The 23,915-nt window shown below is 40.0% G+C and overlaps 2 protein-coding genes and 1 pseudogene across 2 annotated transcripts; all 3 read left to right on the top strand.

Moving 5' to 3' along the window:
- Nucleotides 1–339: 339 nt before the first annotated feature.
- On the top strand, nt 340–6,792 carry LOC137866728 (tubulin alpha chain-like). The gene is made up of 4 exons (XM_068702801.1): nt 340–451; nt 4,362–4,584; nt 4,870–5,018; nt 5,493–6,792. The coding sequence occupies exons 1-4, from the start codon at nt 449–451 to the stop codon at nt 6,465–6,467; spliced, it is 1,350 nt and encodes a 449-aa protein (XP_068558902.1). The 5' UTR covers nt 340–448; the 3' UTR covers nt 6,468–6,792.
- A 253-nt stretch (nt 6,793–7,045) lies between these two features.
- Nucleotides 7,046–9,123, top strand: LOC137889953 (trans-1,2-dihydrobenzene-1,2-diol dehydrogenase-like; annotated as a pseudogene).
- A 411-nt stretch (nt 9,124–9,534) lies between these two features.
- pofut2 (protein O-fucosyltransferase 2) lies at nt 9,535–16,615 on the top strand. Its single transcript, XM_068702791.1, has 9 exons — nt 9,535–9,772; nt 10,958–11,211; nt 11,380–11,524; nt 11,733–11,843; nt 12,477–12,543; nt 12,677–12,802; nt 13,152–13,332; nt 13,612–13,735; nt 14,611–16,615. Exons 1-9 carry the CDS (start codon nt 9,597–9,599, stop codon nt 14,762–14,764), a joined length of 1,338 nt encoding a protein of 445 aa, XP_068558892.1. The 5' UTR covers nt 9,535–9,596; the 3' UTR covers nt 14,765–16,615.
- The last annotated feature ends 7,300 nt before the right edge of the window (nt 16,616–23,915 follow it).

Raw genomic sequence — 23,915 nt, 5'->3', positions numbered from 1 at the left:
GTGTGTCACGGAATTTTTTAAATAATTCACATTTCATTTTTTTTTTCAAATGAGAATCATCATCTTAAAATGTTGGCCAATTTTCTAACCAAACAAAAACAACCATGAAACATAGAGAAAAATGCCCATTTGCACTGTATGCTACTCACTTCCCCAAGTGATTGTGTTTTAACAGTGGCACTCATGGCCTCAATATTTTAATGATTTCTATCACGAACACTCTCTTGCAATACATAAAGTGGCCTGCGCGCTCGCTCATAGTGTGCGTCCTCGTCAAAGAGACAGGTGGGAGTGGTTTGCAGTAGAATACAGCGTTGCAGCTCCTCGTCCACCTGGCATTACTCACTCACTCGCACCACATTGACGGCCGCCGTGAGAAGACACACATATTAAGAAAGCCAGCTGCACGTTGCTTTTCTGTCAAAGGACATTCTACTAAGAAGCTACAATGGTATGTATATGTTCCGTATTAGTTTGAGGGAAACTTTTACTCCAAAGTCTAATTTGTTTATCTTCTAAAACTGAGGAGGAAAAAAAGTCCTCAGCAGTTTTTCATTGTGCCACGGTGCGCCTATGAGTCTTCAGCATTTAAATGCGCATGGAAAACGTGCCAGATTGAAGGTGGGATGTAGGAACTCGGAACTGCTCCTTGTGTGCCCTGTTGCAGCAGGTCAAAAATAGACTCATGACTGTCAGTAAAGCTGAGCTGGCTGCTGGCCTGGTTGAGCAGGTGGTGATGATCGGTCGACATTTCCAGCACATCAAGAGAGACACATATATTAAACACAGATGCTATATATAGTGTCATATTTCCCTTAATTTATTTACAGGATAGGTGAAACATATTCTCCTTAAAATATCACTTTATAATATTTATAATGTGTTGTTCGAGGCTAGGTGTGTGATATATTCTCAAATGCGTCACTAAGGAATTTAGGTGTGTCTCATAATGCCTCCATCAACAAGTCAGCTCAGAGTGAGAGGGTGTTTCTGCAGGGCAGGGGAGAATCTTTTCCCTCCAAATTCCAAAAGCAGCAATGTTTAAGTTGTAACTGTGGGCTGGGCTTCTTCAACTTCAACAACAGTTTGAAAGATGCCTCCACAGACACAGTATTGATAGTATGTGACAAATGAAACAAGGGTAACATTGCAGCCTCTGTAATTGAGATGTTACTGGTTAGTCTTTTTGACATACACCATGGTTGTCTTATATCTGTGGCAGGAATTAATCTAACTTGCGCGGGCAAACTGTGTGTTCTGTTTGCACAGTGCAGTATAAACACGGCCTGTTAGCATTGTCCGTACTGTACAAACTAAACGGTATCATTGTGTACTGAATACACTACCCGCCCTGGACAAATATTCCTGATCCATTAAATGTAGTTCCTTTTTTTTATGTTGTGTTTAAATATCAATTCAAATCTTTGAACTACACTATCTATGGTATGAGTTATTTTAACCTGATCAGTGACCCTAAATAACAGTAAGCATAAAATAAGGGTTTACATTGAAATGCATGCGCTCACAAGTGAATTCACATGGTCGTCACACTCATTGTGCGAGGTGTGTTTCTTTTGTGATTGGCCTTATCCGTGCTTGTATTTCAGAATGACGCATCAGAACACGCCATTACCTTTTTGGAGCGTAAATGTGCTCAGCAAATGTCATGACAGCCAGCGGCCACTATTGCATTCAATGGTGGTTCTAGTCTTGTATTGCCTGACCGAGCTGGCTATGGCACAACGACCACATTTTGTCCAGTCAGGAAACAGCAGAGACCTGAGGGGTGACGGATGTAGAATATTTAGTCAACGAGGGCTTATCAGGCTGGTCCATTTCGATTGAGTAAGACTGGGGCATCACCTCAGGAAAGCCCGATGGGTTATCTATTTTTATAGTGTTTATATAGTGTTCATCCTTCATCATGAATACCCACAGAAAATTGCTTGGCAGTAGCTTACAGTTTCCAGGTTTGATGCAAGGCAAGAGAGGAAAAGGAACACATCTGAGCGCGAACAGATTCCCAGCGTTTTACTCTAATGTGGTGTGGGTTTCAGAGCAAAGGTCCATGAAAATCAAAACACGTCGCAACGCTCTTCTCCAGCACATCCTACTTTAATCACAGTTTTAAACTCGTATACTAGGGGAGATTTTGGCCTTGGAGCGGCAACAGAAGAAAGGTCATATCACAACAGTGGAAGAGATCCACAATAAATAGATGAATAGATTCATGCCAATTCATCTGTTGCATCCAAAGTTGACACTCTGATCTGTGGATGGCAGATTTATTTCTGATGATAGTCCTACACAAATGGTTAGGGTCTGTAAAACCATGGTGGATCCTGTAGTCTGTAGATGTCAGAACATCAGCATTCAAACCACATGTAAACATCCAAAATGGAAAGAAGCACAACAACTGAATTCATTTGTCGTCTTTTGCTCTTGAAGCATGGTGTCATACGCATCGTAATAAACTAAATAAATGGCAGTTTGGGTCTGGACAAGATTCCATTAAATCATTATCCGTCCTCACCTTGTGTTTATGGTGCATTGTGTCTATTTTTCTGCTATAGAGGCAGAATGTGCTGTGGCGATGGGGTTTTAAGGGATCTCTGTTCTCTGCTGAGCTGAGAAAACTTTTACCAAATTGATTGCTCTTTTTCTATCCTGCTGACTTTTCGTCTTTCTCTTGCGCTCACTATATCTATGTAGTGTCTTTTATTTTTTTCATTAGTTTTAGTCTTCAGCAAAACTGGAATCTCAAGTTTATGTGGAGTCAAGACATGCCTTTTGTTTATGTCGTCTACAGACACACCCTGACGGGTTCTAGGGACAGGACAAGCTTGAGACTACTTTGTCTTCAATTATTTACTGCTACTTATTTATGTGTGTGCTGATGAAAAATACTATTCCAGCATTCAAATAACATTATTTTGACAGAAGACATATGTAGCCTTTACATTTAATTTAAACTTGAAATGAAAGAATTTGTTTTCACATTGCAGCAAACTTTGAGCAGATCAGGTGTAAAATTCAACCTGGCAGTGACCAGTATTTTGGGGACTACCAGTCTGTGTTTACCTAAACAGTCAGCCTTTGCTGCTAGGTGTCAGGTTAGTATGAAGAACCTAAAATAGCTGCTGCACAGAGCTCTGCTAATGTGGAAACCCTGGTCCAGTGTGGAGAGGGTCACCTTTGCTTTGGAAAGCTTCTGGTGATGAAGTATTGAGTACAACATCCTTGTTGAACAACTTGGATTTAGTGAGATTTCAAAGACTCTAAAATTAGCCCCCCAGCCCCTCACCCACCAGCACCTTCCCTTGTCTGTGTGATCATTGAGAAGGGGAAGCTCGACTTGAAGCAAAGTGGGGACATAGAGTGTGTCTAAGGTTGTTACTGTTGTATGGGGTGGAATAAGGTTTTAGGAAGGTTTCACGATGCCAATTTGCATCTTTTTGAATGCACAGGATTGCTTGATTTTCTCTGGTTCATATTGTTTATTTGAACATTTTAAATTTTAGCAGCAATTTCCAGACCTCAGCATCTGTAACTTCGGATGGACATCTGTGATCCATATCTTGGATACAATTTTCTAAACATAATTTTATCATGTGAGTTTGGGAAATTGCTTGAAAACTTTTTAGAGGAATATACTAACCAGACAGCAATGCCTGTTTTTCTGGCTAAGTACCTCATAAATCAATGTATTCCATCACATTGATCAAGTATTGCCATAAAACATTGCTAGCACGTATATGATAGCTACTATTGTATACATGTTTTGGTAAAATCCTAAAATTCCAAGTAAATCTTTTGTTTCCCGCAACATCCAATTGCACAGAAAATTAATTGACTTTGGAGAAACAAAATATATAGTGACACTAGTTGAGATGAATTATTCATTCATACAGCTTCATAGTATGAATGTTAACAGCAGTTGTTCTTTGGACTCGACCCCCATTTCAGCTTGTGAGCCTTGCTCACAGTCACATGAAACCCAGTGACAGCTGCAGCAGATCTGTTTTGCTCGTTCTTTCCACTTCAACTTTCTTTCCCCCACATATCTCTTTGCTTCCACCTAGTGGCTGACTTTCTAATTGACACTTTTGGATTGCTGCAACTGTAGCTTAATTTGTAAAATTGTGTTATGGTACTATTTGCCATTCATTATATTCTGCAACGCAGATATCAACATTCTTCACAATGTTTAAAGCTCTTTGCTCAATGGAAAAGGAAAACACAGTTGTGAAGAGTATGGGATCCTTACCCTTCCCTGCATTGCCACTTTATCTTCCCTCTGCATTTCCCCTCTCACCTTTTCTCTCCCTCCTTTTTTAACTTCTCCTCTTCTTCTCGTCCAGCGTGAATGCATCTCTGTGCACGTAGGCCAGGCTGGTGTCCAGATGGGGAACACCTGCTGGGAGCTCTACTGTCTGGAACACGGCATCCAGCCGGACGGCCAGATGCCCGACCGCAAGCCCGTGGGAGGCCACGACGACTCCTTCACCACCTTCTTCAGTGAGACTGGGGCTGGGAAGTATGTCCCCAGGGCGATCTTTGTTGACCTGGAACCAACGGTCATTGGTCAGTATTGGTATGACGTTTATATGTTATGTTTTTAGACGGTAGTATTTAACTTTGTGGTACAGATAAATGCAACACCATAGAAAGACAAAGATTCCATGTGAAAATTGAGTTAATCTAATCATCCATCATTCTCCAATAAGATGTGTTTTACTTATTTTACCTTTTCGTATCTCTAACCAAACCAGGGACATGTTGTGAGTCTGTGAAAACATTATCACCTAATAGCACTGTCTATAACAGGGAAATAGTTTTTCCTCAACTTTTGTCTTTTGAATTTCCCAGATGAGGTGCGCACAGGAACGTACCGTCAATTATTTCACCCGGAACAGCTGATCTCAGGCAAGGAAGATGCAGCCAACAACTACGCCCGTGGACACTACACCATCGGCAAAGAGACCATTGACTCTGTCCTAGACAGAATCCGCAAACTGGTAAGAAACTTAAGCGTTTTTTTTTTATTTTTTATTCCCACTGGCTTTGCCCTTTAAAGGGCTCCATACGGTTGTCAGCTCATATTTGCTGAAAGCAGTCAAGAAGCAGTCAGTCTGCTCTCAGACCTCACTCTGCACTAGTTTTCTTTCGCCATGTTTCTTCATTTATTCGTTTATTCTCAATCGCTTGGACTAATTTTTTGAAACGGTGTTAACAATCTTTAAACTGTAAGCGCAGCTGTTTGATGGGACATCACAACTCCATTGTGTATCTACCTCACAAGATATTGTGTCAGTTAACGGGCCAATGCAGAGTTCTTTTGTCATCATGTGAACTGTGTGTTTGCAATACAGCAGAGTGTGACAATTACAAAATATTGATTTTCTTTTCTTTATGATCAAAATTACGTCAGTGTAAAGCAATGCTTTGTAATACTGTCTTTTCCAGTCTTTGTAATTGTTTCTCTGTTGTAGGCTGATCAGTGCGCAGGTCTTCAAGGTTTCCTGGTCTTCCATTCCTTTGGTGGAGGCACTGGCTCAGGTTTCACCTCCCTGCTGATGGAGAGACTTTCTGTTGACTTTGGCAAAAAGTCGAAGCTAGAGTTTGCCATCTACCCGGCCCCCCAGGTTTCCACAGCCGTAGTGGAACCTTACAACTCCATCCTGACCACTCACACCACGCTGGAGCACTCCGACTGTGCCTTCATGGTGGACAACGAGGCCATCTACGACATCTGCCGCAGGAACCTTGATATTGACCGCCCATCGTACACCAACCTGAACAGGCTCATCAGCCAGATTGTGTCTTCAATCACGGCCTCGCTTCGCTTTGATGGAGCCCTGAATGTTGACCTGACAGAGTTCCAGACCAACTTGGTGCCTTACCCTCGAATCCACTTCCCTCTGGCCACCTATGCTCCAGTCATCTCTGCAGAGAAAGCCTACCATGAGCAGCTGTCTGTTGCTGACATTACCAACGCTTGCTTTGAGCCAGCCAACCAGATGGTGAAGTGTGATCCTCGTCACGGTAAATACATGGCCTGCTGTCTGCTGTATCGTGGTGATGTGATGCCCAAAGATGTCAACACCGCCATTGCTGCCATCAAGACCAAACGCACCATCCAGTTTGTGGACTGGTGCCCCACAGGCTTCAAGGTGGGCATCAACTATCAGCCTCCAACGGTGGTTCCTGGAGGAGACCTGGCCAAGGTGCAGAGGGCTGTGTGCATGCTGAGCAACACCACAGCCATCGCTGAGGCCTGGGCCCGTCTCGACCACAAGTTTGACCTCATGTACGCCAAGAGAGCCTTTGTCCACTGGTATGTTGGGGAGGGCATGGAGGAGGGAGAGTTCTCAGAGGCCAGAGAGGACATGGCTGCCCTGGAGAAGGATTATGAAGAGGTTGGGATCGACTCCTTTGAAGAGGATGAGGAAGGAGAGGAATATTAGACAGGTTTAGCTGACATTTGCCAATTATTTTCAGGGAAAAAAAATGTCTATTTGTTACATAGACAATATTTAAGAAATATAACACATTTTGCATGTTTCTTTTTAAATTAAATTTTTTTTTTTTTTACTTTTTTTTTTTATTAAAAATGTACCTACCTGTAAGGTTCCTTCGTTGCACCATCAAATTGACTTTTGACAGCTTTTGTGTCGATTTATAGCTGTTTTATTCATTTTGTTTTATCAAAAAGACAGAACATTATTCAATAACCTGGTCTTTAAAAGTTTGAAACCTATGTGGTTGCACAATAAATCTTTCCCCAAAACATATTGTCTGTTTATTTATTTTTTTTACTTTAAAAAAGGAGTCCTTCCCTTTTGTCATTTTGTCATAAAGTATTTTTATGAATATTTTCATGATGAAAATGATCATCTTATTCGTTTCATATTTCACATCACACACAGGATTGGAAAACTGAGCAAAGCAATGTCAAATGTTTTGCTCAAGTACCTTGAATGTGTACATAAGTACAGTACTTAAGCAAATATACTTAGTTATATTCCACCACTGATTAAAAATTAGTCATGACTTCTCGGTTGCGTTACGGACCCTGAACCCCGAAGACCAGGAGTTAACACTTGACAAAGTATATTTCAGCGAATGTTACGTTACACGGCTATCTTGCATAAAGTGGAACATGCGTACTCGCATGTTCCTTGCGAGTACGTTACGTCACAAAGGAAATAAATAACTCCCCTTAAACTGCATTTTAACTGTGGACTAACTCTTAGTATATCAGTGTGTTATCCTCTGAATAGCAGTTAAACACTGCTTCCATTAGTCTAACTTCAAAGTGTGGCCCCGTCTCTGCCGACACAGAGGTGTCTTTTAACAAACCACTCAATGTACAAGGAAGAGGAAATTTGTAGATGCTCATTTCATTAACTTCTCACACGTGCAATTAGACATTGTTATGTTGCAACACCACACCCAGTACATTTGTATGAGCATGGAGTACAGAAGTGCACTGGGTAATAACTGAAATTATCTCTCTAGGTTCATTGCTTTACTCAAGCGTTAAATTATGGTTGCGCCTGCATTTCATTCATCAGCAGAATTCTGCTCACATTTTCATTTATATTTGTATTTTGGTAAACAAGCATTAAGTATAAATGATTGTACATAAATACTCTATTAGTAAAACGATGTGTTCTCCCTCAGATAGTGGCTGTCGCAGCGAGGGACCTGCAGCATGCCAAAGAATTAGCCAAAAAGCACAATATCCCTCAAGCATATGGAAGTTATGATGAGTTGGCGAAAGATCCAGACATCAATGGGTGCTTCTGTCACCGTATGGCATAGTGTTTGGTCTAAATAGAATCAACAAATTCTTCTCTGCTCAAGTGTCTTTAGGCCACTCACTGAAACTCAACCAGCTCCAATGCTGGTAGTGGATTCTACATTACACACATTCGCTACTTGGATAGATTAAGTGTTACATAGACTCTTTCCCCTTCTATCTAGATGTGGTGTACATCGGCACCATCCATCCTCACCACCTGAGTACTGGCAAGCTCTTCATGAAGTCCAGAAAGAATGTGCTGATTGAGAAGCCTCTGGCCATGAATTCAAGGGAAGTGCAGGAACTCATCACTACAGCTGAAGACAACAGTGTCTTTCACCTTCACCTGTCTGAACCATTCCATTTCTCTGTTTAGGCAGTTTGGACACGTTTCTTTCCTGTATCCCGTGAAGTGAGGAGACTGCTGGGCCAGGGTGAAGTGGGGGATGTTCAGATGGTGAGGGCTGATCTGGGGGCTGCACTCACCCACATTCCTCGCTTGGCTGAGAGGAAGTTGGGAGGGGGGGCACTGTTGGACCTGGGCATCTACTGTCTGCAGTTTATACTCATGGTTTTTAATGGCGACAGGCCTGAGTCCATCCAAGCAACAGGGCATTGCTTAGACACAGGTAATTGTCTCAAGGAAGTCAATTTCCCAACCTATATTCTCTAGAATCTTCACAAAAACCCTGATACCTACTCTATCATAGAATCTGGAATCTGCCTACATATAGGCTCAATAGCTTCATCAAAAATACTTCATTTATGTGTTGTAACTACTAACCAGTCAAAAGAAATAGCTCATTGCTGTGGCTGATTGTCTGTATTAAATGCTCCACGGTGAAAATACAGACTCTACACTAGCAAGCAAAGTAAGGCAAAATATCAACAAATCCAAATATTTATCCTTTGTATGGATGACATTCATTTCAACATCAGGTACCTAACCATACGTGGTGCCCCACAACCTTGGAAGTGAATGAGAAGGGGATGAAGTTCCACTAAATGCCACTAAACTTCACCAACAGCACAGGTCTACGGTATGACGCTGAGAAGGTGCGCCACTGTCTGCTAAAAGGTAAGATGCTAGGGCATGAAAATAGAACAATTGATCTGATCTGATCAGTTTTATTTATTTACATTTAGAGTTATTTGTTATATCCAATGTAAATGGATTAATTTGACCAGTAGACTTTCGAAACACCCAAAGATATTTAATGTAGATTGTCTGGTGTGGTCTTTTATGTGTGATTGCTCTAGTGATGTGTTCTCAGCGACAGCTAGGAAGCAGACTTGTACCTCAACATGCAGAATGACCGAATCTGTATCAAGGTTCCTTTTTTTATTCAGGTCACATGGGATCATTGCAGATGTTTCGGCGAAGCTTGGACTGTATTGTCTTCGTGTGACGACGGATAGCCGGCATGCACATAGCAGGACCCTAAAACCAAAGCTGCTAAGTGAAATTCAGCCATCAGTCATTTTATTACTTTCATCTGTGCTTATTCTGATGTAACATGTCTGTGGAAAAAAAGCCTGTTATTGTATTTTATTGTATTATTATTATTATTATTGTATTGTAATAATGTTTTAATTTTCATTAATTAATTTCATTTATTCTCTTGGTGGTTTCTTAGGCTAATAACTCGTGAAAATCTAGCTGGGTTGTTTGTCATTGATTAAAATATATTCGCTATCACATTTCTTTGAGCACACACGTCCCTCCTGGTTGCTCGGCAACTGTACAGACGCTTTTCCCCCTTCCGGAAGTGCGTGGCTCTGAGGAAATATGGCGCACAGAGCAGTGCATATACCAGTTGTATGTATTGCTTCAATCTATTCGTTTACTGCGTTGTGTTCGTCGATTTTCGTCGCTTTTGCAGCATTGGAAATAGCAAACGCTGACAATGTGTTCAGTGCAAGCCACACGGCTACCGTACCTATCGCTGCCGCTAGGGATCTACGGTGAGTTTACATGTCATGTCACTGTTAGCTAGCAGAATGACTTTATGCTAACGGTGGGATGGTCGTGTGTATGTGCACGTTACAGCTTTACCGTACGTTACACTCTTAACCTGTTAAGGCTGTATGTCTTCACTTTCTAATCCCGTTTGCCAGGCTTGGCCGCTTGTGTCGTTAAGCCCTGCAGCGTTAATGAGGGATATAAAGGCGTAACGTCACCTGACTCCATTCAAAAAGATGTCAGTTAAATGATTTATTGCGTATAAGAACCACACACTCTTAGTAGAACTATCTCTCAATACAATGTGCAAGATAGCATTGTGTCGTGTTTAATTTCGGCGTATAAATGGTTCGTTAAGCAGCACCAGAATCTCCTTTTTTTCCCATCCCTTACAGCGTAGGAGTAACACTGGGATAATGTGGTTTGTTAATGTAAGGCGGGTTGAAATGCTTGCTGTAGTTTCCATATAAGAACTGACTACGAACAATGGAGCTTTCAATGTCTTTAAAACGTGTATTACCAACATTTTACATTGTTCCGCCAATAATTTGCACAATGCATGTTTTTCACTTTAAGTTAACGCCTGCAATAAGGATACAATGTAATTGTGCTTATGACAAAAAAATAAAACAAAACAGCAGCAAATGAGACCACATAAATAGAAAATAAATACATTGCCCATGGCATTATTTTAACCATTTACAACATAATACAACTATACATGCAATTGTGACGCTTCTCTCTCCTCTTTGACATCTCTGTTTGTCATGTCTTGGCTCTATTTTGTCTGTGGCATCGTTAGAATATGTTAGATTTCTTGTCGGACAGTATTCATTATCCAGGTCCATCAACAAACCACCTCTTAAATGTTGGCACACCATGTGAACTGCCTGGATAAGACGAGGCTGTTTAAACCACATATAGCCTATATATATTTAAACCATAAATTAGAAGGAATAGATTTCTTAAAAGCCTTAAATTATGGCTTTCCAAAGGTTCTAGAGTAAACAAGTTGTCAGCTATGACAAATATAGCCCTGCTTTTGTTATACAGATGACTATCGTATCGTGATCCGTGTTAAATTGGCTCACGGTTGCTTTATTACTGAATATGCTAGGTTTCATAGCCTTCACTCTTTTGTTCGCTGACCAGAGAGCTTGTCCTCATGTCCTCTTTTGTTGTCTCAGGTACCTTTTGTACGACGTGAACCCACCGGAGGGTTTCAATCTGCGGAGAGACGTCTATATCCGCATGGCCTCCCTGGTGAAGACTTTGAGGAAGGAGGGGGACGACTGGGTATTGGTGCTGCCCCCATGGGGTCGTCTCTACCACTGGCAGAGCTCCAACGTCCACCAGATGCGAATCCCGTGGGGGGAGTTCTTCAGCCTCACTAGCCTGCAGGTCAACGTGCCCGTCATCGAGTATGAGGAATTCATCGCTGGTGAGCTTTTCCTCTTGGTGACCCAGACTACAGTTACATTTATATATTTTCAAAATAATTGAGTATTTTTTTTAAGCTTCAATCAATACTAATTGTTCTTTTTTAAAAGGCGCAGTCACCACTTTTTAAATCAGCAGCGCTCAGTATTTTCTCTTCCCTCGGATCTAGAAAATGGAGGCCCATTTATAGACCAGGTTCTGGTACTGCAAAACTACGCTGAGGGATGGACTGATGGGAAATGGGAGGAAAAAGTTGATGAGCGGCCGTGCATTGACAAGTTGATGTACTCCAAAGATAAACAGGGTTACTACAGGTACAAAAAAACAACATGCACTGAAGACGAAAATTTATAGCACAAAGTATGAAAAGAGAAACACTGTCGAACACAATTTCTTCTCATTTGCAGTAGCATGGATCACATTCACAGTATTTTCGTATTAATGATAACCATGTCTGTCTTTCTCTCTCTCCTCTCCATCCTTCACCAACTGTGACTGCATTTTTCTCGTTGTGTTTCCAAGGGGCTGGTTTTGGGGCTACGAGGAGACGAGAGCTCGAAACGTAACGTGTATATCAGCCCAAGGCCATGCCTCCATCATGGCCCCGGTTCTTCAGAAAAACATCACAGTGACGTGAGTCTGCAGAGCAACATGCTGATATAAAACACATATCATATATACACATGCATGCACAGTGTGTTGACATTTTGTCAAGCACCAATTTGTCAAGCATAAAATGTGCCCGCGGGTCGATACATCATAATGATTCTTTTTTTTTTTTTTTTTTTTGGTTCTGTGGTTGAATTCAGTTCTGTTGAGCCCAATGATTATCATTAAACCGTATTCCCTTCTTTGCTGAATTATAGCATGAGAACAAGCACCTGCTTCTACATGAACATATGATTGGTCTCTGGCTTTATCGAGCGCTGATATTTCAGGAGAGCTACTGAAGTTAATTTTAATCTGGAGCTATTAACCACCACCAATGCCACTGTGCACTAAGTTAACAAACTACCAAGATGACAATATAACATCAAATTGATCATATGTCTCTGAACTTATCAGTCTCTTGCTGAAACATCCAGAGTATTAAGCATACATCCTCAAAAAGGGCAGCGGCGCCTTCTATTCTTCTCTTTGTAAACAGCTGAAATGTGATTTGACTTCATTGTTATCTAAGTGCGGTATTGCTTACAGATTGAACTCCTCTTAGATCTTGATGATGCTGTCATGGATAAGCTTGTTTGTGCCGCGCTGTTTTTGCAGATCAGTTATGCTTGACCGAGCAGAGACACTTCTCCATGATCACTATGCTGGAAAGGATTACTGGGATGTAAGTCAATCAACGGGCTAATATCACACATTGTTGAGTAATGTTGGTGTAGGTATTAGATGGCATATTTCTGCTGATATTTCTTCCATAACCTGATGGTGGGAATCTCTGCAACTGTCCGTGTTTGATGTAGACCCGCCGCAGCATGGTTTTTGCCAAACACCTGAGACTCATAGGAGACGACTTCAGAGAAAAGTACCTGAACTCTACAGATGACAGAGACCATACCATATACAGTGAGGATTGGACTCGCATGAAAGTGAGTCAGTGTTTCGGAGTGTGGCATGATTATGTGATTGTACAGGTGGACTAGAGGCTGTGGAAATGTACAGTAGATTAGCCAGTATTCACCATGTGCGTCATTTAAGACCTGGCTCTTGCGTATGTGAGAATTGTTCAAATTTTTTGAGCTGATCATGTCACCAAATCAGATCAGTCAATCACACCCTTTACTTCTCAATACCTGTTTGTTTATCTGTGTGCGCTATTTGAGTCTGAATTCCTTGACTTTGCATTTTTTTTATAGAAATTTCAGCCTTTTGATGATAACATTTTAAGCAGTAATTAAAAGGGGGGAGGGGTGTTTTGTGTCTTTATTTTCTCCTCAGATCAAGCTAGGATCAGCTAAAGGTGGTCCATATCTGGGGGTCCACCTACGCAGGAAAGACTTCATCTGGGGTCACAGAGAGGATGTACCAAGCCTTAAGGGGGCAGTGAAAAGAATGCGCAGCTTGATGAAGAAGCATAAACTCGACAGTGTGTTTGTTGCGACAGATGCAGATGAGGAAGGTAATGACATACCGACACATTCAGAGTTTAAGATTTATTGTACATTTGAATGATTCAAGGACTATTTTTTTTGTTTCTTTAAAAGGCCAATATACTGTATTTTGTGATGATGTTTTCTTTTTTTTTGAATTGGGGAAAAGGTTTTCTGGTCTAAAACCATTTAAAACATTGACACAATAGCAAAAGAATTGTGTATTATAATGATAATAATAATGCTTTATATACAATACAAGCACAGTCATGCCTTTAGAATTCTGTTTAATCTATGTCATTTTGTAGAATTAAGGGAGCTGAAAGCGTTGTTGCCAGACATGGTGCGGTTTGAACCGTCCAGGGAGGACCTGGAGCTCTTTAAAGATGGAGGGGTGGCCATCATTGACCAGTGGATATGTGCCCATGCAAGGTAAACTAGCTGTCATGTTTTTTTAACAAGTATTCATTACATGGTGATTAAGATAACAGTTTATTATGTTTAACATGACAGTTTATTAATCAGATAATGGTATCAGAAAATAATCCAACCTTCAGAAATTTGTTCTGAAAAAAGTTAGCCACACTAGTAGCCGTTCACTTAACCCCAGACTCATCTAGCACAATCGTCAGCACAAATACATTTGTCCAGTACTTTGTTTGTGTTCAAATACCTGCAAAACTAACGACACTCCGCAGCCTCAGCTGTACTCTGTGTTTGAAGCTAATTAGCACATGTTAGCATGCAAGCACACTAAACTAAGATTAAGTTGAGCATGTTAGCATGCTGATGTTAGCATCTTGCTCAAAGCACCGCTGTGCTTAAGTTCAGCCGCACAGAGCTTCTAATGCGGCTGTAGACACGCCTTGCTTTATCATTTTGGAGTATTGTGTGTAGGTTCATTAAGAAAAAAACATCAATAACAATAGGGCTCAATATGAAGTAGTTTTTATGAAGGTAATCATTGAAATGTGCAGATTTGATCATTTGAATAAATCAGACTTGAGACACTGGAAGTTTATGTGTTGATGATGAATTTTATTTAAATAATCAAAAGTAATTATTGAGCACTTATACCAGTCATTGCATTTTACCCCTTGGCCTAATTGGAAAGTTTGAACAGCAGATAGTTCACACCCATGTCATTATTATACCTAACCATGGAAAAAATGCTGCTCCGTGACATTCGGTTAAAGCAACTTCCATGTGACATCATGTGTCATGCTCATGTGATTTTCCAAGGTACCTGGTATCTGTTGCATCACTGTTTCCTTTTGTTTTTATGTGTTCATTTATTTATTTTTCAGATTCTTCATAGGAACATCCGTGTCCACCTTCTCTTTTCGGATCCATGAAGAGAGGGAGATCTTGGGTTTTGACCCCAAAGCTACGTACAATCGTTTCTGTGGGGACACTGAAAAAGAATGTGAACAGCCCACACACTGGAAAATAGTTTTTTGATGTGACCAATCCCTTTCCCGACACACGCAAGTGCCGAAAGCAGTGTTAAAAGTGACATATATTTGTATGGAATACACAACATATTTTAACTGTTTTAGGGTGTATTTTTTACTTAGTTGTGCAATCAGGTCTGTAGTGACCACTGTGACTGAACCGTATGCTCAAAAGGCCAAGACCCGGCTGCCAAACGTGTTACTGTAATGTTCAACAAGTACATCTGCAAATAGTTGTTTGGGGTTGTATGTTGAATGTGAATCTTTCATGACAGCCTGGTATTTTACAAAATGTCTTATATTTATTACCAACACCACTGGTGAGAACAGTGTCTTTATAATGACTGCAGCAAAAACGTTATATGGCAGTATTCTCATTTTATCATTTTTGTGAGATTCAAAGATGTTGAGCACCTAAACTTTAAAAGTGCTAAATTTGAAATTGAGAGCACTATATAGCAAACAACAACTAGTTATTATAAAGACATAGTGGAGGAATAGCGTTCTGAGAAGGGAATGAGGTCAATTTATTCCAAGCTTCCCTGTGCTTTGTTTATGGAGCCGGTTTCAGACTCACGTGCATGTTAGTGCACGTGAGCCAGTGTGCCCACTGGTACCCAAATTGCCACCGATCTGCACTGTGCTCATACAGTGGTTACCACTGATAACACCGCCCACACCCACAGCGTCGACACAGAAGCGTAGCCCCCAGGTTAACGCTGTCGTCTCTGTCAGCACTGTCTCCGTCGGTTGCACAGGTCTTGCCGTTAGCCCCGTTAGCTTCTAGCCGCTGGCTCAGTTGTCGCCATGTTGATGGATGTGTGGAGGAAATCCCTCAATCATAGAATTGCTCCGAATTTGGAATTTAGCACTTTTACTTTTGTGTTTGTATATATAACTTGTTTTTTCAAAGATAGCGCCACATTAGTATGAAGGAGCATTCTGAGATCGTGACCATAGTATGACGACAATGCATTTTGAATTACAGGTACCCTGTGGAGTTTTCTTGTAAAAACGTAAAGTTGTTTCTTACCAAGTGTAAGTGTGTAACTGTTCGGTCTAAATAACTTGTGAATGCATTTCCCTTCAATATTTTCATTCATGTTTGCTAGTAGTCTTCTTCTTCACTGTCTTTTTTTAAGCACATTACTTAGTTTCGTAGCAAGTTATTGTCGCTGACTGTCGATCAGTGGATTAGCGTAAGTGTATTGCGTCACCTCACTCTAGTGCACTTGCATATTTGCCCTTGTGCCTTTGCACATGATACAAACAACAAGGGGATCTGTTCACCAAAACACTAATCAAACAAAACAAAAACTCCACCGGGTACTTTTTAAGATAGAGAACCTGAAAGAAGCTAACAATTCCCAGCTCACAATTTGTTCAAAAGAGGTCCCTTATGCTTGTGCTTCCACCAATCAGTGTTTGTGTGAAATAACGCTCCTTCCCTTATTTCATATGTTTATAAAGTGCCAGTGTTAACAATAGTTTTATTTGATTACATTACAATATTGCTGATGTGGGAAAAGTAGGAAATATGACGGACATCATGAATAACGATGTCATGGTGGCCTTTAATGGTGCTCAATTCTTTCAGCCTCTTCTATTTTTATGTGGCATTGACCATAATAGTGTTATTGCTAATGACACTGAAGGGATTTGAGATGCGACGGAGGAGCCACTGGTTCTGGTCAACACTAGCCAGCCATGACGCTGTTCTGTTTTTTTTTTTTCCATTCCTGAGGATGCCCGCATTTTGATTCAAATCTGTCTGGAAAGGGGCGTCGTCTCAGGACCTGCTTTGTACAGTAGTTGTGTAGTTTTGATGTTGAATAAAAGGTTTTCACAGAAGAGTTTATACATGGCAACACATTTGTGAACATGAAAACAAAGTTAGTTTGCTGTTCTATATTTTTGTATCTATCTTGATCTTTAACAGATTAAGTAAACATCTGAAGTTTAGAAATGATGTGGAAACTTCATTGCATAAGAGGTTATATCTAGTCGTGTTTGTACTTACTCAGAATCCCTGCACCACCAAAGGAGAAAATCGATTATGAGATCATTTAAATACATTCTGATTATGTATATCCATGTCATTGAAATATTCCCTGAAATGTATAATTCCCAGTAATGGGAGTGTTGTTGATCATGTGTACAGGCTACTCACTAAACAGTATCTTAAAAGAGGTCAAGTACAAAATAAAAGTTTAAATATATGAACCCCAGATTCAACATTAAGATGTATCATTGAGAACAGCAGCAGAGATTTCTCATATCGCTCGGTATGTCTTTGTACGCTAAATGTGTGCAATAGTGGTGAGCGTAATACAAGGTAAGTATCTTTTTACATTATTTGTTAGGTCCTCCTCTATTCCTGTGAAAACTACAATTTAATCCTATAAAAATCCAAATGTTTTCAGAGCCCTTATCAGAGCCATGTTGGAATTCTATTCCTGACTGTAGATCAGCTTCTGCAGTCTTAATTGTTTCCCCGTGTCAGAGACTCGCACTGCTTCATGCTTACCAGCAGCTCCCACACTTTACTCCCACATGTTCTTATCAAGATGGAAAACCAGTAGGACAACTTTGATATCGGAATTGTCATTGATGCTTAACAATACAACAGTGTCATATGGCATCTATGCTCTTGTTTGGTCCTACCCAGAAGCGTCTATTGTTTTGCCCAAGTGTCTGATAATGGAAAGAATAGGTTACTGTCATAAAAGGAGTTTACTTACTTTTGTCTTTTGTCGGTAAAAGTTCTTGCTCAGTCAGGAAGTCCAGGCTCTACTCTAAATGGAAAATGTCACGTCATTCAGCATTGTTTGTATCAACAGTGATATGTATGAAGGCCTGCACTCACACAGGATATGAGGGCTGGTTTTTCTGGCTGAAATCTTCACCCCTCTCCTCTAGTTTTGTGTACTGTATATGTCAGGGAGGTGCGGTCATCATGAAAAGTAAAAAACAAATAATGATAAAATAAAACAAATATTAATATGTCTCTACTGATCTGTGCTATAAATGTAATTTCTGTATGATTCCAATCATTTCAAGCATTTTTATAATCAAAATCGCTGAATTAGCGCATGTCCTGTTCAAACAGAGAGGAGACAGTGAGGTGAGGCAGCGACGAGCTGTGCCTCACCTCAGATTGCGCAATTCCTCACAAACTGGGTTGAGTGCGTGTCTTTTTCTGTCTCATTCCTGCACACACTAATATCTTTAGACACTTTTATTATATGTCCTTTCTTTACATAGAATAGGGACTGTATTTCACGCCTGTGTAGATTCATATTTAGTCTTGCTGATCTGACATTAAACCGCAGTGAAAAAGCACAGAGGGGAGGCAAACACTACCTCTGCCTCAATGAAGGGGGCGTGCGAGAGCCCACGGCTCGGGTTTATCGCGTCAAGCTACACAAAGCAGATCGACCCAGACAGGAAGTCAGACACCGATAAGGGATAGAGCATCCGGTAATTTTTCAAAATAAAACACTATTGACTGCCGGATCGCGGCGCACACGCCCCCGGTGGAATCAAATATGTACTTTACCTATGTGTGTGTAAAGAATGCTGATATGAAAAACAACCAGCAGTCAATGTGCAAGCTGCCAATTGAATGGTGATTTGAGCTACTCTATTGGGTTCATATATTTGTAAGTATGACTCTGAAAGAGTCAGTGCCTCACCAGCCATGGACCTCACCGCATGTCACTGGTATATGTATCAATTTAGATTTTTAATCTTAACTCTTTATATTATATGCTTTTTGTTTGTTACATTACTATTTTTCTGTTGGCATATCTTGGATTTATTTTGTCTTTGTCCTCTCAACATAGGAGATGAATATGCATTGTTTTTACTTTTCTGTTGAACCCCCGTGATTTTTTTTTGAAACCCTCCACAACATCTTCCAAACCTGGGTAATTGACTGTAATGTGATGCTTGGCGTTGCCCTGTCCCTTTTAATTTGATGCTCTCCCTTGTCGAACAAATTGTCCATGCCTGTTTTATAACCTTTTAACATGATTGGTAATCTTAATCACTATATGAAAAACCTCATAATTAGTCTTTATTTAGTGTAATCCTAATATAAACTTGTATCATTCCTGTCACATCCCGTTACTGTTAACAGGTGCTGTGTCGAAAGTCTGTTCCCCCGTCAAAGCGTGTCCCTCCCGACACCGGTACGTTGTAGGCCTGCAGCTGCTGCCAGGAGTGCTGCGCCCCTCCTTTGTCTCGAGCAGGAAGGTTGCACCTTTAGCACACGCCCTTCCTCGCAGATTTAATTTGTCTCGCACAGGTGTTGCGACTCCCATAAACTCAAGGAACAGAGAGCGGAAAGACTGTGGTTAATTTGTCCTTTGCAGGTACTGCTGCTGCGTCACTCTGTTTTTGTTTGTGAACGTGAATCGACTCTGTTTACTCCCGTAAACCGACTGACGTTAATGGAAAGGGCATAATGCTCAGACAACAAACCATTTGACCAGTTAAGAGGACAGACGAAACCAGGTAGGTTAAATGGTTCATTTGTATCTTTTATTATTCGATTAAGAATTAAGTCATCTTTTTGTCAATCAGACGTAACTTTATGTGGATTCGTGATGAGCTATCAAACTTTGCCACCTCTAGTTAAATACGATTAATGTCAGTCAAGAATTGTATTCTTTATGTTATATCTCTAGGTTATGGCACTAGATATGTATCTGTTATATCTGGATTATTAGACTACTGTAATCATGTCCATGATGGCTTAAAAAAATAATTTAACATCTAAACTACATATATACATTATGTAATGGAACCATGCTGATACACAGCAGTATACATGTATAGCTTATTGACGGATGGATGGACCCTTCTCATAAGTTTTGTCTTCATTTTAGCCTCCTCTACTGATGGCTTTCTTCCGGCAGCTGAAACTTCTTCTCTGGAAGAATTGGCTGGCAGTCATCAGACAGCCAGTGAGTGACATTAAAGTGCTATAATTTGAATTCCATAAAGAATAACAACATTTCATAAACAACAGCACCTGTACTGACGGGATCCTCCAAATGTCAGAAGTATTGAACCATGGGATACTTCATAAATTGATTATGATATCTTGTGTTTTAGCTATGGTCTGTGACTCTGATCCTCTGGCCTCTGATCCTCTTCATCGTCATTGCTGTGGCCCGCAAAAACTTCCCTCCAATAACAAAAGAGACATGTAAGTGTAATATCCAATGTCAATAGTCTTTCTATTATGCAATCAATTACAAATTGATGATGCTTTACAAACTAAATAAACTGCAAGCAACCAGAATAGAGATCTCAACAACTACTGTAAATAAATCACAGCCCTGACTATCCGAATTAGCCCCTAAGCTGCCCTGGCACTACAATGTATTACAGTAAAGATGTCTTGGCTGACTTAAAAACATTTGAATCATGTCATTAAATGAGTCTGATGATATCTTTCTTTTCACAATGAGTAAAGCAACAACTGAAAAAAGTTTGCATTAACACAATATAACTGGACCTGAACTGCAGGATTTTTGTTTGGCATCTTTAAGGATTGCAGCTAGCCACTTAAACATTCCAGTTGCACAATCAAAATATACAACTGAAAATTCCAACTGAAACATGAATAGTTCTTCAGATCAGAGCCTATCCCCACACTGTTGACATGGAGTTTGTATTCCTTTTATTTTTGAAATGCAGTTGACTGAGAGGACATTGATTTATCTGCAATATGTGTGGGTAAATGTGCTTAAAGAGGGAGCGTTAAATACACATGTCTGCCTTTGTGTCGCCATCTACAAAAACAGATCAGAGTTGAGTATTTGCTTGTAGACGTAAGGAGGGGCCGAGAATGCAATACTCCACGAGCCTTTCACTTACCAGTAAGTCAGGTTCTTAAGCCCATTGGCTGCAATCTTCAAAAAAATAATTTAATAACAGCGTCGCCATTTAATGCACCTGCCAAGAGTAATAAAGTGTGTAGTTTTTGCATTACATACAACCTCGGTAAAATGAACAATGTAATAAGGAATACCTTCCTTAATTCTGGTATTAATTGTAACCAGTTACCCTTCCACTATTCTGTGGAATGACCAGCAGTAATCTTGAATCAGGTAGTATAGTGTTGCGAATTACAAACACACAGAACTATTTAGTGCTAATAAATCATTCCTTGTGATCATTACAGAAACATACCATAACTATTTTCCATTAGATGGTCCTTGTTGTATTTAGAGGCACGTGCTAAAGTGAAAGTTGAAGACTAATGATAAACTACTGAAACAAATATATTCAGACATCAAATAATGTTTTTTTTGCTATTGTTGAACAGTATTGCTCTTAAGTGCTGACATATAACATTAGCACCTTCCTAGGTTTTAGTTTTCATTGTGATTTAATAAAGTACAAAATAGATCACATTATTAGACTAGCGCCTCCTGCAGTTCTAATTTGAATGTATGGATACAGAGTTGTTCCCTTTTGTTGAATGTATGTGAACCTTGAGGTCTGATGTAATTCAGTTCTTCAATCTTAGTTTATATGTTTTACGCTTCATAATGTCTTCATCGACTACTGTTTCACAAGCAAGGACCACACCATCGAATAGAAGCGGTTCACAGATTTATTGAAGGTAAATGTGATTGAGACGCAAGGCTTGAACTTTGTGTAGCTCGTCCGATTAGCCGAATGAGTTGTGGAGAGCTTCGATAGGGAATTCGCCATAGCACCTGGGCATGGCGAACCCCCCCAGGACCCTACGTAGAGGAGACGAGGAGAGTGTATAGGGAGGGAGGGGTACCGAATACTAGAGCGGAAAAGGAGGAGCGGGTTAGGCAAGTATTTATGCCAACATCTTGTCAAACATAGAATAACAAATTGGGCCAATTCACACAAACATTTTAGCTCCTCCAAGAAAATGTGCAACTTTTCAGTGTATTCTGGTGCATGAGTTTCCCTTTCAACGTCTTGGTAACATTGCTGTTAGTTGTGTTTATGATATTTTCCCACTCCATACATATCGTTAATGATATAACCTTGACTTGAATGTAATATGTAGGCTTGTATTTTGACCTGTAACTCACTTCAAGTAGTTCCAATGAAATACTTTTGTTTGCCAAATGGACATAATTAAGAACATGGTCTTCTGGGATTTTCAAACAATTCATAATGGAGGCGGTGTTTTCAAGCATCCTCACTACAACAACAACTTTAATATTGTCTCCTCCAGGTTTTGTGAGACCCCGAAACCTACCCAGCGCAGGCTTCTTCCCTTTCCTGCAGACCCTCATGTGCAACACAGACAGCAACTGTCAAAACAAATCAAGCTTTGTGGACCCAGCTGCATTAAAGTCAACTATGAAGACCTCAAGGGATGCGAGGTACTCCCATTCAGCTGTACATATTGGACATGATCTATTTTCTGACCTGTACTGCAGAAAAAACAAATATTGATGATATTTTAATATTTTAATTTGTAATATTTATACTGCTTAATTATACGTCAATGTCGTAAACAAGTCTGTGGTGGCTCTATTGGTGTCATATGATATATATGAAAAGGTGTGTGTGCAGAGGACCATTGAGTGAGTCACAAAGGAGGGACACACCTCACCACAGCAGAATCACATGAGATAATTAGTGAGCGTGATCATGGAAATTTACCAACAACACACATTCTCCTGTGGTGGAAAGGAAGTCAAAAAACTGAATATAAATTAACATCTTTTTTTAGAATAGCCGTTTTATTTATTTTATCTACTATTAAGTAGTAGATGACTGATAACTTTTCTTTTCTTTTTTGTACTGTATTGTCCTGTAAACACTTGGAGTTGCATAAACTTAAGGGAACTACAGGCACCTCTATTTATGGAAACATGTCTACTATGTTGTAGATAGTTCAGTTAGTGGAAACGGCTAAGAATAGTTTTCTCTACTTTTGTTTCGTAAGTTGTCTTGTGCTGTCACTGAAATTTTCCAGAATTCCAGATGCTTAAAATGTTTTATCTAACCCTCAACCTTCTGATGAAGGATGGATTACACAAATCTCCACTCCACCTACCCTCTATGGAAAAATCCTTTAAGAGAGAATGCTGTTAAAAATCACACAATATATTTTTTTGAGCATTTTTTATGTTGCCTCCTCTGATCTCTTTGGTTCTGTATTACAGGTCAAACTTACTGATTCAGGGGATAGATATGAAATTTGCTCTCCCCAAAGACTCCAGAAAGGATGCCGCAGCACTGATTGAGGCCTTGACCAACATTTTGGGTATGGGTACTTTATTTTATTTTTGTGTCAAGGAGCCCCATTTAAGTTTAGACACACTGTTCTGACACTGGCACCCAAAGTTTGGACTTTGTTTACTTCGGCCCCTTCTCATGATTGCATTATAAGGTGATATTAGGCATTACTGTAACTGACATTCAGCCAGTTTTTCAACAGTGTGTTCTTGTATTATAGGTCCATCTAACCAAGGAAGCTTGAATAATGCCTCTCTCATGAACTCCATGAATACCACTCTCCTGGGAAATCAGGTGGGTATTGTAATGGGAAAAACGAAACTGCTGAGAATAAGGAACAGCCTTTTTACTTAATCAAGTCCCATAGAATTGAACTCTTGTTTTGTGTCTTCTGAATCGGTCATTGTTAAGAGTAGAGAATCCCTTATTCTCTGACAAAAAAAATTGCTTTTAGGAAAGCCTGGAAGGCTCATTTAAAATTCAAATTTCCCTTTATTTTATTTCCTCTTTTATACGTGACACTGTGGAAGGACATTGAAGATTTCAAATTCTCAACTTCCTCTGCGGTAGGACATTATGCTTTAGCAAAATTGGGAAGGTGTTATAGACACAGTAGCCAATAAAGATTCAAGTATAAGTACAATTATAATTCAATTTAATCCCTAGTATTCAAGCCACTCATCAAAGCCTTCTAAAATGACAACACCAACAGCAATATGGGATAAAAACAACGAAAAGCAATATTTTAAACTAAAGCTTGCAATATGTACGTTATTAGAGAATACTATGGTATATGGTAAATTGATTTCTTTAACAGTTCATTGATACAGTTGATAATGGAACTGTAAACAATGTGATGTGAAGGCATAATCGCCAATAGTGTTGTAATCTAATAATATTTTACCTAT

This window comes from Cebidichthys violaceus, unplaced genomic scaffold (genome assembly GCF_023349555.1).
Source record: "Cebidichthys violaceus isolate CVI_PGR_0920_01 unplaced genomic scaffold, fCebVio1.0.p SCAF_11, whole genome shotgun sequence".
In the NCBI taxonomy this organism is placed as follows: domain Eukaryota; kingdom Metazoa; phylum Chordata; class Actinopteri; order Perciformes; family Stichaeidae; genus Cebidichthys; species Cebidichthys violaceus.
This window is presented reverse-complemented; position numbering and strand designations above follow the sequence as displayed.

Bases quoted from the DNA above. Each gene is read 5' to 3' on its own strand.
- LOC137866728 (XM_068702801.1), top strand. The intron at 4,585-4,869 runs GTCAGTATTGGT...TGAATTTCCCAG, and splicing joins CCTGGAACCAACGGTCATTG to ATGAGGTGCGCACAGGAACG. The intron at 5,019-5,492 runs GTAAGAAACTTA...TCTCTGTTGTAG, and splicing joins TAGACAGAATCCGCAAACTG to GCTGATCAGTGCGCAGGTCT.
- pofut2 (XM_068702791.1), top strand. From the start codon at position 9,597: ATGGCGCACAGAGCAGTGCATATACCAGTTGTATGTATTGCTTCAATC. The intron at 11,525-11,732 runs GTACAAAAAAAC...TGTGTTTCCAAG, and splicing joins GATAAACAGGGTTACTACAG to GGGCTGGTTTTGGGGCTACG. The intron at 12,544-12,676 runs GTAAGTCAATCA...TGTTTGATGTAG, and splicing joins CTGGAAAGGATTACTGGGAT to ACCCGCCGCAGCATGGTTTT.